Source organism: Nestor notabilis, unplaced genomic scaffold (genome assembly GCF_000696875.1).
Source record: "Nestor notabilis isolate BGI_N333 unplaced genomic scaffold, ASM69687v1 scaffold23900, whole genome shotgun sequence".
In the NCBI taxonomy this organism is placed as follows: Eukaryota; Metazoa; Chordata; class Aves; order Psittaciformes; family Psittacidae; genus Nestor; species Nestor notabilis.
Genome location: NW_009911032.1, coordinates 621 through 16,838, shown reverse-complemented (window position 1 = coordinate 16,838; position 16,218 = coordinate 621). Strand labels below are relative to the sequence as shown.

Here is a 16,218-nt window from a genome sequence, read left to right as displayed (position 1 = left end):
TGGTGCAGAGGAGCCATTGGAGCTGTGGCACTGGGCTGCCAGCTCACAGCCCTGGGACTACAGGGGAGGAAGTGGCCCTGCGCCTGGGTGATAGGGAAATGATACTGTGGTCTCTGTTCTCTGAGGCAGTCACGATGCCAGGGTGCCCCAAGCCAGCAAACACCCGGGGCAGGAAGAAACTGGCTTGGGTGTTGCCTTCCTGCACAGCAAGGCGTCATCCGGGCTTTGCTACCTCTTCCGTACTTGGTCAGAGCACAGGTCTGCTTGAATGGGGTGTGGGGAGAGGGAAGTGATCATCATTGCCCCAAACATGCTCCTCACCCACAGCGGCCCCACAGGCAGGGCTCTGCCAGAATCATAGAATCCCAGACTGATTTGGGTTGGAAGGGAGTTTAAAGCTCATCTGTTTCCAACCCCTGTCATGGGCAGGGACACCTTTCACTAGATCAGGTTGCTTCAAGCCCCATCCAACCTGGCCTTGAACTCCTAATGATGTTCCTTGGACAGAATTTGGTTACCCTTGAAGTCAAGGGCTGAATTGCCATTGATTTTAAGGTGAAATGGTGGCAACTTTTGTCCACCCAGCAGCTTCCCCATGCATCACAACCCTTTCCCCTTGCACCATCACCTCCGTTCCCAGGTGCTCATGTCTTGGTTTAGGTGTTTCACCATTTCTCCAGCACCAGAGGAGCAGAGGCAGGTTTTGGACCCAACTCTTCACAATAGCAAATCTTATATTATGAATGCCTGAGAGTGGATTATGGCTCTGAAGTTAATTCACATGTGGCTAAGTTACTGTTGCTGTGGGAACCTTTAATGCTGAAATCCTTGACTAGCATGTGTAAAATTAGAGCTCGTTCTATCCATCCCCACTGGCTGCTCCTCACGGCACAAAGGAGCTCATGTGCTGTTATTCACTTGGGAGGATGGCAGCATCTCCCCTCAGTCAGGGGATTTTTGAACAAGCAGGGTCTTTCCCATTGATGCTGCTCCCTTCTTTGCCCAAGTTTTTGGCTGGGGGGAAGGAATGATGGATGACAGCCAGAAGCCATGTCCCCATAGCATCTCTGCGAGCTCTCCTGGGTCTCTCCAGCCAGGCAGGGCATATCTTCACAGCACGGGAAGTACAGATGGGTTGCCAGAGCAGGGATCTTGGCAATGCTCCTAAGCGTGCAGAAAGAGGCTGGATGCTACGTTCCTTTCTGGAAGACTTGGGAGCTGTGTTCCCGTGGGTGGGAAGTGATTTCGCAGTGTGCTGCAGGCACCATGCACCCACCAGCACTGCCTTTGCCGGGCTTGCATGGGGTGAGCAGGGCTCTGCCATGGCTTATGTGGTCATTCAGGAGGAATTCTGCTGGCAGTGGGAGCTCAGCCAGCCCTTCTCCAGGCTGTGGGTTTGCTGGGAAGGCTGTAGTGTCCATATTGCTCCTGCCTGCATGGCTGGATCAAGTGGAGGCAGCTGGGGGCAAGGGGGATGCCCCAGGCTCTGCAGCCAAGCCACAGAGCCATGGCAGAGGCTTGGCCATGGGTGCTCTGCAGCTCTTTCCTCTTGAGGTGCTTGCCCCTCTGCTCATGGCTGTGCCAGTGTTCCCAGTGTGTTATGCCAGGGAAGCAGTGCTTGAGATCATCAGAATGACAGGGACATAGCTCGCCATGCCAAGGAGCAGTGCTGGTCACTGAGAAGGAGGAAAAACAGCCCTCAGCCTCCAAGCTTGGTGGTGAGCTCTACGATGTTGTCTCTGGTTAAGAACCGTATCTCTGAGGTTGAATTATCTCCTCTAATTCAGTGCTCAGCTGCAGCAAAGGAAAGCAAATCAACTAAGGGGTGTTAGGGAAGGATAAAGGAAGAACAAGAGGCCATGGCCTTAGTTCCCAGGGTGTCTGCATCTCAGGGACTCTGGGACCTGTCCCAGAAAGGATAGAGCAGAGCTGGGACAGGTTCAAAGAGAAAAGTCAAGGGCATGAAAACCTGCTGATAAAGTGCTGCCTGTTCCTGGGCTCCTCTCCAGGTCTACAGCACTGGAGACAGGACCCTGGGCTACTCAGAACTTGTGGTGTGTCCATGGGGGAAGGAGGGAAGAAACCAAGTGACCTGGAGTTGGTGTATGACCACGGCACAGCTTTCCTTCTGGCAGGATGACTTGGCACAAGCAATGGGCACCTCTAACCCAGCTAAAGGGCTTTAGGGACTGGGTATTGCGTTGGCAGCAGGGCTGGGCTTGCAGCCAAGTGATGGCTCAGAGGCTGCTGTGTTGTCCCTTGTACCTGCTCAAGGACAGAGGTGGCTCTGGAACCCAATGCCCAGGAGGACGTTTCTTCATCTGATGGCCAAGTCATCCTAGAGAGGTGGGCTGGATGAATGGCAGAACTCAACAATGAGGGGGGCAAAACCACTGTGACCCTCAATAGCCTTGCCCCAAGCACTGCCCTTTGAGGGATACCAAGAATACAGCACCCTATACTAGGGAGGAGAAATCCTCAGGGATCAGGGCTTGCCCACCTGAAAGCTGGAATGATTTGCGATTACACAGAATGTCCTGGCCTTGGGTACAAGGCTGCCTGGAGGAATGAGTGCCCCGTGCTGTCTGGTGTGACGTCTTGCTGGCTTGTGCCTGACCTGCAGGCTCACTGCTACATTGCTGATGGATGAATATCAGGACATGGCCTGCAGGCTTTAAAAATATATCCTGATCCACGGCAGCTTAAGATTTGGTCCAAACCCTGCAGGGAATAAACTGGTCTCTAGATCTACAGCTCCTGTGTGGCTGATTTTTGCATGCAGGTAGGTTAGCTGGTGCTGAAGGCGTGGAGACTGCCTCATGCTGCAGTGGTTTGCATGCTGCTCCCTCTGCTTGCTCAGACGCCTGCAAACAAGGTCACCCCGTCACCAGGGCTGAGCATCCTCATCTCTGAGTGGGATAACGTGTCCGGGTGAACCAGAATGTCTCAGATGGCAGCCAGCATTGCTTGTGACACTGTTAACATGCTCACTAGCTGCTTTGATCCTTTAAGGGCAGATACCAGAGGCCGAGCAAAGCAAAATGCCTGGCTGCTTGGCTTGATAGGCATTGGCTGAGGAGGAAAGGGAGATCCCAAAAGGTCAGGGACCTGAAATCCTGACCTGGGAGCTAGCTGAAAGGTCTACTCACACATGGCCACAAAGCAGCCTTAATTGCTCCCTTGACCTCCCTGGGATTTGTCATGTGCCAGCCAAGCCTTCTGTGGAGCTTGTGGATCTGAGCTCTGTCTGTTTGGCTGATGCTCTCATTCCTCCTTTCCTTCTAGTTTTCCACCTGTCAAGGAAGGTGACATCCATCGTCCCAGAGAGCTGCCTCCTCATCCTGCTGGGGCTGGGCCTGGGGGGCATTGTGTTGGCCGTGGCGAAGAAAGCTGAGTACCAGCTGGAGCCCAACATGTTCTTCCTCTTCCTTCTGCCCCCCATCGTGCTAGACTCGGGCTACTTCATGCCCAGCCGGCTGTTCTTTGACAACATCGGTGCCATCCTCACCTACGCAGTGGTGGGCACACTCTGGAACTCCTTCACCACCGGCACTGCGCTCTGGGGGCTGCACCGGGCCGGGCTCATGGGTGTGTGCACAAGGCTGTTCAGCTTAGACCACGTCCCCAACCCAACCAACCATCCCCATCAGCCAGCCCGAAAGATGGGTTGAAGGTGCAAAGCACACCCAAGTTCAGAGCCCACTGCCCTAACCTGCCATGGACTCTCAGGAATTACAGCAGGAGCAGGGTCCTGGCATCCTGGGAACAGTGCTCTGGCAGGACCGTCAAGCATGCAGAGCAAATGGGTCCAGCTTGGCACTGGGTGACTCATGCCTTTGCTATTTTTGTCCCAGACCTTGACTAGCTCTGCTGGCTCACTGCTGTGCTCCCTGTCCTTGGCTGGAGCCACTGGCCCTCGCTGGCCTGGGCTGTGTTTGAGCTCTCCTGAGTCCCGAGGAACTGCTTGATGCCTGGACCTGAGGTGGGGCTGCTAAGCCTCCTTTGGCCCATACCTGCTGGAGGGGCAGTGACGCACCTGGGTGCAAGGGGCACATCCAAACCCTGCTGCTCTCATGTTGCAGCAAGCATGTGCTGAGCCCCACTTTGCTTGGGAGACCGCAGGGATCTGGGAGCACTCCCAGGCTCAGCCCACCACATCCCAAGGTGGGATGCTGCAGCCAAATGACAAGGAGCAGATGAGGGATTGGCTTGTTTCAGGCTGGTGAGAGGAGCTCTGAGGCAGATGGTCTGCCTGAGCTTTGCCCTTCTGTCCTAGCAGATCCAGGTGTTGAAGCTGGGCTGATGGATTTCCTGCTCTTCGGCAGCCTCATCTCAGCTGTGGACCCCGTGGCAGTGCTGGCTGTCTTTGAAGAGGTCCATGTAAATGAGACCCTCTTCATCATCGTGTTTGGCGAGTCTCTCCTGAATGATGCTGTCACCGTGGTGAGTTGGAGCTTGGAGGACCCTAATGTGGAGCCAGGTGTGGGCCAGGGCACTGGAGGCCCCCAGGATAGGCAGAGGATGCAGGTGACATCCCCACGCTAGGGGCAGCCCCATGCTGTCTTGGTCTTTCCTCTCTTCTGGCCCTATGGGACCTTGTCTGTTGAGATGAGCTGTTACCTGGCAGATTTGGGGTGGGTGATGCCCCTACTGCAGGGTACATCCTGTCTGTGGGTGCTGTCCCTCTCAAGGCAGGACAATACCTTGCCTTCCCCAAGGGATTTGCCTTGCCTGCAGGTGCTGTACAAGGTCTTCAACTCTTTTGTGGAGTTGGGTGCAGCGCACGTCCATGCCACAGACTACGTGAAGGGGATAGGTGAGTATGTGCCCCACCAGCCCCTCCACCTTTTTCTCCAGCATGGTAGTGCTGTGGGAAAGCACAGGTGCTGGTCTACTCTGTGGCAGTGAGCACCACAACTCTGTCGTCTCCATCTCAGTGGTCACATAATCAGAATAATAGAATCATAATCATAAAATCAACCAGGTTGGAAAAAACCTTCAAGGTCATCAAGTCCAACCATTCCCCAGCACTGCCAAGGCCACCACTGAACCATGTCACTGAGGGCCTTGTCTACTCATCCTGACTGTGATCATGGAATACGTTGGTAGGGACCCGGGTGGGAGCACAAAGGCCAGCCTAGCATGGTATGGTCATGGGGACACAGGAGCTGGGCTTGATTGCTTATGGTGCAGATGAGTCTTCTCTCCCCACCAGCTTCCTTCTTCCTGGTGAGCCTGGGGGGCATGGCCGTGGGGCTGCTCTTTGCCTTCCTCCTGGCCCTGATCACACGGTTCACCAAGCGCGTGCGCATCATCGAGCCACTCTTTGTTTTCCTCCTGGCCTACGTTGCGTACCTTGCTGCTGAGATGGTCTCACTCTCCTCCATCCTGGCGTGAGTTCTGGGGTATCCCATGGAGGGGGGGTCCAGGAAATCAGGGGTGCAGAGCTGAGCAGCAAGAGGTGGTGAGCAGACCCACTCCTCATCCCACCACAAGGTCATGCCAGCTCCTTCTGCCTCTCTGCAGAGTCACCTTCTGTGGGATCTGCTGCAAGAAGTATGTGGAAGCCAACATCTCCCAGAAGTCCCGCACCACAGTCAAGTACACCATGAAGACACTGGCCAGCAGCTCAGAGACCATCATCTTCATGTTTCTGGGCATCTCAGCTGTGGACACCTCCAAATGGGCATGGGACACAGCACTGGTGCTGGGCACCCTGTTCTTTATCCTGCTCTTCAGAGCTGTGGGTCAGTCTGCCCATTGATGCTTCTGTCCAGTAGCACCCAACTCTTTTCATACCAAAAGGTGGCATCCCCCAAAAAATGCTGGGGCATGAGGCCAGCCACGGCTCCTGGCTGGGGTTTGCTCCGTCTCCAGGAGCATCCCAGCATCCCTGCTGGCGTCCCAGGCTCTCCTTCTCCTTCTTCCCTAGGTGTTGTCCTGCAGACCTGTGTGCTCAACCGCTTCCGCCTCATCCCTCTGGACAGGATTGATCAAGTGGTCATGTCATATGGTGGCCTCCGAGGGGCCGTGGCCTTTGCCCTGGTCATCTTGCTGGACAGGACAAAGGTGAAAGCCAAGGACTACTTTGTGGCAACGACCATCGTGGTGGTGTTCTTCACTGTCATTGTGCAGGTGAGGAAGGGCACTGTGACCTTCTCCAGTGCTGCCTTCTTGCCCCAGCGCTGGCCTGGGGGGGCCAGGTGGGTGCTTGGGGACATGTGCTTGGAGCAAGTACTTCTTTTCAAGTGACCTTTGGTTCTTGGTGCCTCCTGGCACTTCATCCATCACGATGCTGGTGTGCAGGACCACAGTGGTGACTGTTGCAATGGTAGTGCCATGGCGCACATTGTTTCCCCATTGGCATCTTGTTCTGGGACTGGCTCCAACAGCAGCACCAGTGTGTTGAGAATGTTCTCTTTACAAAGCTGCTGATGGACCCTGACTCTGCAGTCCATGCACCCCAGGAAGGGGAGACGGAGGGAGGATGGATGCGATCCTACAGGAAGGGGGACTTGAAGGGGTATAACATGGTCGCTGCCTTGGACATGGAAGCATCGCCCAGGTTCCAGGCACAGAAGGTCGGGTTGGTAGGGGTATGCGCTGCTGGCATAGCTGCTGTCCCCAGTAACTTCATAGAATCATAGAAGCAGGTGGGTTGGAACAGACCTTTAAGATCATAAAGTCCAGCCTTTACCCCAGGACTTCCAAGTCCACCACTAAACCATGTCCCCTAGTGACATGGTTTAGGGACTTCTTGCTACTTCTGCTCCCCTTGCCCCAGCCACTCACCCTCTCACCCTCCTAGTCTTTCCCTTGCCTTTTCCTACATTCCAGGGCCTCACCATCAAACCCCTGGTGACATGGCTGAAAGTGAAGCGCAGTGATCACCACAAGCCCACGCTGAATGAGGAGCTGCATGAGCATGTAGGTGCTGGTGCTGGAGACTGCCCAGCTCCCTGCGCTGCCTCAGCACCCCTGGGGCACCCGCAGTCTTGTCACTGCTCTCACCCTTTTCTCCTCACTCAAGGCCTTTGACCACATCTTGGCAGCAGTGGAGGACATTGTGGGGCACCATGGCTACCACTACTGGCGGGACAAGTGAGGGTCTTAGCCAGGATCCTCTGCCAGCCATCAGGTGCAAGGGGGACATAATGCCAGCCATGGGGACATCGCAGGGTCCCTGATGAAGGACAGCCCTGCTTTGGGCAGGGCAGTAGGACCAAGAAGGCTGTATGTCCATCCATCAGTCCATCTGGAAAGGGACCATGTGCCTGCTATTATGCAGCAGACTGGAGTACCTAAAGCACCCCAGAGAGAGGTCAGGCAGGTGGGGTTGGGGATGCTGCAGGAGCTGGCATTGCTTGCCTGTGCTGGAGCTACCTGGGGCCTTTGGGGTGCCCGTGGCAGTGGCAATCATAGAATGGTTTGCATTGGAAGAGACTTTAAAGCTGCCATGGAACACCTCCCACTAGACCAGGTTGCTCCAAGCCCCGTCCAACCTGGCCTTGAGCATTGCCAGGGATGGGGCATGGGGCGATGGCCCAGTGCCTCTCCATGGGTGGAGAGCTGGGTGCTGAGGAGGGACTGGTCCTGCTAAGGCCTGGGCAGTGTTTATCTGCAGCACATCGACAGGAACAGGATGAAAAAAGCCTGTTTCCTGGAGGGGAAGTGCTCCAACTGGGCAGCCGTTGACCCCAGTCCCAGTCCCACAGACCCACTGGTCTCTGGCTTCCCCTTGGGCAGGGGTGAAGCCTCAGCATGTTCCTTGTGCTCCTGCTCTCTCTGACAGTGTGTCCCTGGGCACAGCCACGTCCTATTGCCCAGCCTGCTTTCGGCATGCTTTGGACACTCAACCTTGGATGGTGCTAAACACCCATGTCTTCATCTTATGGCAGGTGGGAACAGTTTGACAAGAAGTACCTGAGCCAGATCCTGATGCGGAAATCTGCCTACAGGCTGAGGGATGAGATCTGGGACGTTTACTACAAGCTGAACATCCGTGATGCTATCAGCTTCGTTGACCAGGTAAGGACATATGGTGGGGATTGGGTGGTGGGATGGCCCCAAGAGGAGCTGGTTGCCTGGGGTGGTGGCCCCACCATGTGTGGCCACACATGTACCTGCTGGCGAGGCAGTGGGAAACTCCCCAGCCAAGTGGGTCCTTGCTGCCCTGATGCCAGCCTTGCCCTCCCATCTCCCAGGGTGGACATGTGTTCTCTGCTGCCAAGCTGGCACTGCCCTCAATGCCCAGCCGCACGTCCATTTCAGAGTCATCAGTCACAAACCTCTTGTGAGTACAAGCATCCCCCCAAACCCCTGGGCTGGCAGCGGCCTGGCAGGATGAGGGCAGGCAGCCCGGTCCCGCCAACTCCATCTCTATCTCCATCTCCCTCCATGTCCATCTCTCCCCAGGAGGGAGAGTGGGAGCGGCGCATGCCTGGACTTGCAGGTGATCGACACAGTGCGGAGCCGGCGGGACAAGGAGGATGCTGCCATGCACCATGTGCTGCGAGGGAGCCTCTACAAGCCACGCCGGCGGGTGAGCACTCCCTGGCCATGGCGTGCAGCTGACCCTGAGGGTAGCAGCACTCACAAGAGGAGCAGGGATGTAGGATGCTCTGTGGGGCCAGCTGCTCACCCTGTGTCTCTTTGCCTCTCCTACAAGGCCAGCTACAGCCGTCACTTCATCTCTCCAGATAAACAAGAGCGCCAAGACAAAGAAATCTTCCGGCAGAACATGAAGAGGCGGCTGGAGACTTTCAAGTCCACAAAGCACAACATCTGCTCCTCCAAGAGTAAGGCCAGGCTGAAGGAGAAGGGCAGAAAAAAGGCAAGCACTCCCCAGCCTCCTGCTCGTTTCCTAGCTCTGAGATTTGGCCTCCCCCAGGATGCAGACAGTGGGGTGTAAGTGAGGTGCTGAATGGCATCAGCAGCTGCAGAGACAGTGGGGAAAACTGCTCATCTCATCTCAGTCCTGCATATCATAGAATCACAGCCTGGTTTGGGTTGGAAGGGAACTTAAAGCTCACCTATTTCTAACCCCCTGCCATGGGCAGGGATACCTTACACTAGAGCAGGTTGCTCCAAGCCCCATCCAAGCTGGCCTTGAACACTGCCAGGGATGGGGCAGCCACAGCTTCTCTGGGCAACCTGTGCCAGGGCCTCAGCACCCTCACAGGGAAGAACTTCTTCCCAAGATCTCGTCTCAGCCTCCCCTCTGTCAGGTTAAAGCCATTCCCCTTGTCCTGTCCCAACAGGCCCCTATCCAAAGCCCCTCTCCAGGTTTCTTGTAGTCCCTTTAGGCACTGGGAGCTGCTATGAGTTGTCCCTGGATCCTTCTCTTCTCCAGGCTGAACAAGCCCAACTCTCTCAGCCTGTCATATGCTGTGTGTGAGCACATGGGTGTTGCATGTCCATGTGTCCTCACCATGCCAGCACTGCTGTGGGGTGGCTTTTCTCTGAGCAAAGCAGTCCCAAGCCCTGAGGAAGCCTCAAATTTGTTTTCCAAGAGCACTCAGTGTAAAGTAGCCTGAACATCATTGCAGATCCAGGCCCTGTGGCTTAAACTGAGGCTTAGGTATCTTCTCTCATTGAGATGTTTTGAAGCCATTGCATCTGAGCTGTTTGTTGTAGGCTATGAAGATTTAATGCCTAAGGGCTAGGAATCTGGCTGGGGTGGGAAGCTGGGTCCTCAATGTTACCCTGTCTTGCGGGGTTTGTGCGGGGCAGGCCCCAAATAGTCCCTCTTCCTTCACAGAAGAACATCTCTGTGACCAGAGAGGCTCCCAATGATAAGATGCACAGAAACATCCCCTGGCAGGATGCTGGTGAGGCCAGTGGCAGGCAAGGTTTGCAAGTCCTGCATGGGTACCTGGTGGAATGGGATGGGATGGGATGGGATGGGATGAGAGCAGCCCCCTGTGCCTGCCTACTGCCAGCATGGTGGCACAACAGCACTAGGGGTTGTATTATCACCAAGTCCTTCTCCCATGGGTGCAGTCCTTCCCCCACAGGGTTCCCCAACCTCCAAAGCAACTCCCTCCATCTGGCTGCAGCTCCTGTCCTGGTGATGGTCAGCTCAGAGGAGGAGGAGAGTGATAGCTCAGAGACGGAGAGAGAGGATGACGAGGGGATTGTGTTCATTGCTCGAGGCACTGCTGAGGTGCTGAGAGCTTCTGGTAGGCACTGGTGCTCCCATGCCAGGGCAGCTGCTGTTAAAGTAACTTGTCCTTCCTGGGGCACTAAATTGCTTTGGCCTGGGCAAACCCAAAGTCAGCAGAGCATGAATGGGAGAATCCCTATTCTCTGTGGCTCTGGAAGCATGGCAGAGCCTCCCTGGTGGCTCCTGCGTGCCTGGACCAGCTGGCCATTTGATAGTGGTTGGTTCTGCAATGTTTGCAGGGCCCGAGGAGAAAATACCAGCTGTGCAAAATCTCACTGTCACTCTTTCTGCATCCCCAGACAGCCTGGATGTCTGCCCCAGCCCCTGTATCATCCCACCTTCGCCCACCTTGGCAGAGAAGGAGCTGCCATGGAAAGGAGACCAGGCTGATCTGGCTGTTTACATCTCCTCGGAGACCACCAAAATCGTGCCAGTGGATATGCAGAAGGCGTGGAACCAAAGCATCTCCTCCCTGGAGAGCATTGCTTCCCCGCCAGGCATTGAGAGTGGACCTCAGCACAGGTGGTTCGCTTGCCCTGTGCCGGAGGAGCAACCCCAGTCTGCAAGCCAGGCCATGACGGAGCAGAGCTCCTGCTTCCAGTTCCCCAGCCATGCTTCCAAGAATGGGCGGTCACAGAGTGACAGCAGCCCTGATGGCGCTGAGCAGCAGGAGCTGCAGCCTTTGATGGCCATGGAGGAGCAGGGCAGGGTGCTGCCCACCGCGGAGCCCAGGTGGCTCATGTTCAACAGAGCGAGCCACCTGTGAGGGCACACTGCGGACAGGGAAGGGGCTGGGGGCCATGAGTGGGCTGTGACCACTCTGCTGTCTTGCATTGTAAAGCTTGTGAGTTTCCATAAACTCCAGGAGTGGCAGGAGAACCCACTACTCCTCCCAGAGCTGCACTCCAGGGTGGGCTTTGCCCATGCACCTACTGACACAAACTGGTCGGTAACTGGGATTTCTGCTGCAACAGCAGGTACCAGCTTCCATCCACCCAGACCCCAAACCTCATTCTTCCTCTCTGCTTCCTACATATCTGTGCAGCTGGGAGGGCAGAGATGTTCCTCCCAGGGTTGGGATCCCAACTGGACTCCATCCTGTCATGGCTGTGCTGCCCTGGGGTGTATGGGTGCTGGTTAATAGGTTGTGGCTGCTTATGGGTGCAGGAGCATGGTGGAGCTGATCTCCAACCTGCCTGTGAGTAGACCTCTGGGGAGAGCACTGGGAGTGGCACCAGTGCATGGGAGCCCATCCACACCAAGTGATGAGCTGTTGACTTTATGGTGGCTATAGTGCTGGTTCCTCACAGGAACCACCCAGAAGGCCAGAGATGGGCTTCTTGCCACGGCAGCTCTGCGTTGCTGGTTTATGGAGGTACCACAGAGGCAAGGCCATGACCTTCTCAGGACTGGGAGCAGCGCTCCTGGGCTCTGGCTTCACAGGAAGCTGGACTAGTAAACCTGTACGCACAGGGACTCCTCTAGCAGCCAACCTGCTGTGCCAGCCTCACACCTGTGGCCTGGATGTGTTCCCAAAGCTGCCGTGTTCAGCTTTCAGACTTTGCTAGGGGACAGCTGCCTGCACAGCATCCTTGGCATTCATCCTGCCTGCATCCCAGACCCTCCAGTTGCCTGGGGCCCATCAAATAGGAGGGCTGGTCGTAGGGCAAGGAGTGAGGCAGCAGCAGGTATGAATGTACATCAGGAACAGGGGTGATAGGTGAGAACTGAGTGCATCTCCAAAGGTCTGTCCCCACTACCCCCGAGCCACCCCTGGGGCCTCCTGAGAGGCTGGTGGGACCCAGTGGCAACAGCCTTAGTGTCACCCTGAAGACCAAGAATTGCTCCCCAAAAGCTGCTCTGCATACAAAAGCTCAGCACAGCAGCTGGGCATTAGCTCCTCTGAAGGAAGAATGGGGATTTGGGCTGGTAATGCCCCAGAGCAGGTAAATAACTGCCTGTTCCAGCTACAGGGGTGTGCTGGGACAGCAGGTGACAAGGGGATACTTGGATGTACTGGGTGAGTGAGCCCAGTGTGGAGCAGGCGAGCTGGTGGTACCCCCTGGTGCTGTCAGCAAGGCTCAACAAAGGCCATTATTGTGCTTGGTACCTGTTCCGCTGGATGAGCATGAAGTTTTTAAAAGGTTTTTATATAGTTTTGCATTTCTGGTATGCCTTATTCTCATTTTGATTGCTGATAATTGGGCCATACTAAATCCCTAGCTGGGTCAGTGTTTTCTGTAGCCATGAGCACCATGAATGACTCAAGACTTAATCTCTTATTTGCAAGAATATTGTTTTAATGTGAAAATATATGCAGAGTATTTTGTAATGTTCAATAAATCAAGAGTTGGAGCAGACATCGTGGTCTGGTCTCTCTGCTGTCTGGGAACCTCTGCAATGTCCTGGTTGCTGCAGCTTCTGGTTGGGTTTTCCCTCTGTTCCTCTCCACCCAAGGCCACAGCCCCCTCTCAGACTCACTGCGCCTAACTGGGTTTCCTAGTTTTGAGGATGTCTGTGGAAAATGTGAAATTCTTTCCAAAGAGAAGCTTGCCTGTAGCTGTCATTAGGCCAGGCTGTGGGGAGCAGCCAGCAAGAGGCCAGCAGGGCACAACAACTCTGGAGTCGTACACAGCACCAGAGTGCTGGGAGCCCACATCTTCCCATGTCCATGCTTCCTCTCTCTTTGCCAAAGATGTGGTTCAAATGGGTCTGTTTCAGGGCATTCTGGATCACAGGAACTATCCTGCATTGGTATGTGCTGGCACTGCTCTTCCTTCAGTCTGCTGGCTCCACTTCTCAAGACTTGATTCACAAGGTAGATGTGTGGTTTGTATTCAACCTGGCACCTACCATCACGCGCAGGTCCTTCTTGGCAGGGTCTCTGCACAGCTCATAGCCCTCAGAGCTTTGCACTGGTCCCTCTGGAAGCTGCTACCTTGCATCCCACTGACCAGCAATGCTGGCCAAGCTGTGCTCTGTGTGCTGGACCTCAGTGCCAGTGTTCCCTACAAAGACGATTGCCTTACCAGTGCACCAGGTTGCGTGGACCAGGTTGTTTTCCTGAAAGTGATGGGTTTCTGGCATTCAGCCCCCCAGTGGAGGAAAAGTAGACATCTCAGCTTCAGGAAACAGTGGTGCTGGTTGATGCTGTCCAACACAGTTGTCTGAGCCCAGCAGCTAATGTATGTGCAGGCCACCAGCCAGCACCTTGGAGTCCCCTCTTCCCACCCTCAATCCCACCCCTGTTGTGGCCAACGATGGTGGCTCCTACTACACCTTTCCCCATAGGTGTTCTGTCAGATTTCACTCTCATACTCCACTCTCTGTATTTCACTTTAATGGGGAGAGACAGCAGCAGCATCATGCCTGCACAGGGCTGCTCTGATCCTTCATAGCACAGATCCTTCATGCTGATCCTAGCATAGCACAGAGCCATCTCTTTCAGCCTAAAAATACTCAACTGCTTCAGTGGAAAAACACAAGAACCACGCCAAACCACGAACATATGTGCCCAAACCTCTTCTCCTCTAGAACAGAGTAAAGCATAACCAAAGGAGCTGCTTCTCATGTAACCCAGAACATGCAACCCTCTGAGTGTTACTATAAGCAACCCCATCCCTGGCTATTGCAGACCTGTCATTTTGCATGCAGGCTTCTCCTTAAAGCCTCCCATTAAACCTGCAGAGTTTTTCCACAGTGACTTACTTTCTCCAGTGCTCATCTCCTCCGGTTTCTCCATGGTATCAGAACTTCTGAAGTCAGCAGGAGATGTAAGGCAGTTCTGGTATCAGGGGCATCAGCTAGATGGAAGAGTCAAGCTGTGGGTGACGGGTTGGTGTTTTCCATGTCCCAGGTCAGCTAAGCAACAGCATTGCGCAGTCATCTTCTAATCAACCACCTCACCACTGCACAAAGCATGTTAGAGCATCAGGTAGATTCTAGGCTGGAAGGGGCTCAGGAGGTCTGTGGTCCAGCCCTGGCTCCATACAGGGGTGGTGGCAAAACTACACCGGGTATCTCAGAGCCCTGTCCCATTGGGTTTGGAAAGTTCCTGAGTATAGAGGTGTCACCACCTCACCATCCCAGAGCTGGGGGAAGTTCAGGTTAGATATAAGGAAGAAGTTCTTTACTGCACGGATGGTGAGGCACTAGCACAGGTTGCCCAGAGAAGTGGTAAGTGCCCCATCCCTGGCAGTGCTCAAGGCCAGGTTGGACAGAGCCTTGGGTGGCTCATACATGGTCTAGGTGAGGTATCCCTGCCCATGGCAGAGCCCCTGTTTAAGTTTAAACCCATTGCTCTGATCACTGCAGACCCTGATGTAGATGTAGATGTAGATGTTGATGTAGATGTAAATGTAGATGGTAGATCCATCTTCTTCTGGGGAGCCCCAGATTAGAGCTAGTACCCAGTTGTGTCTCACAGGTACAAAGTCAAGAGGATAATCATTTCCTTGAACCTGCCAGCTTTACATTCTCCGTTGCAGCACTGTGCTGTTGACTCATGGGCAATCTTGTGTGCTTTTATATTCTGCTCTATTTCTGGAGCACTTCTGACGCCCTCGCGTGATGTTTTCACAATGGCCTATACATGCACAAGCAGTGGGAAGCTGGTGAATGGGAGCCCAGCTTCCCACCTCCCACTTGGCCCTAGCAAGCACAAAGCATGGCAGGGGCTTTGACCACACTCTTATCTTCATGGAGAACCGTAGGAAGACAAACGCAGGAAAATTCTGGAAAGGAATTCAGTCTAGTTGTATCTGGTACACATATTTTGGAGACACGTCAGTCTGTTCTTTGCTCCTGCCCATCTGTCCAGGCATCTGTGTCACTTGGGTACAATCAGACTAGCACCTCTCCTGAATCCTCCTGCGTTTGCCTTCCTGCTCTTCTCACACAAAGCAGACATCTCTGCTCCCTGCTTTCACTGGAAGCCTCCTCTGCCTGTTGGCGGAAGGATTGAGCCTGGAGAAGAGAAGCTGCATAAAGACCTCATAGCAGCTTCCAGAATCTGAAGGGGGCCTACAAGAATGCTAGAAAGGGACTCTTCATCAGGGACTGTAGTGACAGGACAAGGGGGAATGGGTTCAAGCAGGGGAGATTTAGGTTATATATAAGGAAGAAGTTCTTCCCTGTGAGGGTGGTGAGGCCCTGGCACAGGTTGCCATTTGCCCCAGAGAAGCTGCGGCTGCCCCATCCCTGGTAGTGTTCAAGGCCAGCTTGGATGGGGCTTGGAGCAACCTGCTCTAGTGGAAGGTGTCCCTGCCCATGGCAGGGGGTTGGAACTGGATGAGCTTTAAGGTCCCCAGACTCATGCTGGGTGCTTTGATTTTATGAGTACCCCAGATCTTAGAGCTGTGAACCTCCCCACAGCTGGACAGAGCTGTTCCTCACTGCCCTGGGGAAGGTGAAGATCCCTGAAGAAGCCACCTGAGCTCCTCTCACCTCGCCTTCTCCTGGCATCTGCTGCCCCACAGCCAAGCTGTCCTGAAGGTAAATGGAACCTGTGGTGGGTTAGTTGGACAGGGAGGGTGCTGAGAACACTGGGGAGGTGGCTGTGAGCTCAGCTGGCCTGATACCTACCTTGGGCCACAGGCTGTCCTGAACTGCAGGTAGCTGGTGAAGAAGGGTTTGGAAAGGCCACGGGGTTGAAGTCAGAGAGACAGTTAAAGCATTGCTCTGGCTCCTTGGCGTGAAGTTGGCTTCTGGGCTGGGCACGCACTCAGGGACCTGCCATATGCATGTCCCCACTGTCTCTGGGACTCTGAGGCTTTCACAAGCAGCCAGATGAATGGTGGGCTCGGAGCTGCCCTGGGAGCTCTCCTCTAGGCATGGCTGGTGCTGGGACCACAGGAGCATCACTCATGCTGGGGTCACACACACCTCCGCCCCAGGTTTTTCATGGTTCTCTGGGTGCTGCCTGCTTTCTCAGAAACCTCTATCTCCCAGAGCCAGGATATTCTCACCTACCTCCTACGTGCGTGTAGATGCACATGTTTTCAGTAGGCATCCCTCCCCTCTCCTATTTGTGGAGAAAGCCAGCAAAAGCTTTG

At 54.7% G+C, this 16,218-nt stretch overlaps 1 protein-coding gene across 1 annotated transcript; it reads left to right on the top strand.

Moving 5' to 3' along the window:
• Positions 1–3,285: 3,285 nt before the first annotated feature.
• SLC9A5 (solute carrier family 9, subfamily A (NHE5, cation proton antiporter 5), member 5) lies at positions 3,286–10,931 on the top strand (the record flags this gene model as incomplete). Its single annotated transcript, XM_010012790.1, has 15 exons — positions 3,286–3,588; positions 4,280–4,443; positions 4,738–4,816; positions 5,216–5,393; positions 5,527–5,747; positions 5,933–6,135; positions 6,838–6,927; positions 7,031–7,101; positions 7,899–8,028; positions 8,205–8,293; positions 8,416–8,542; positions 8,669–8,833; positions 9,761–9,830; positions 10,059–10,181; positions 10,465–10,931. Coding segments are annotated over 15 exons (2,480 nt in total), but the record flags the coding sequence as incomplete, so codon positions are not given.
• Between the last annotated feature and the right edge of the window lie 5,287 nt (positions 10,932–16,218).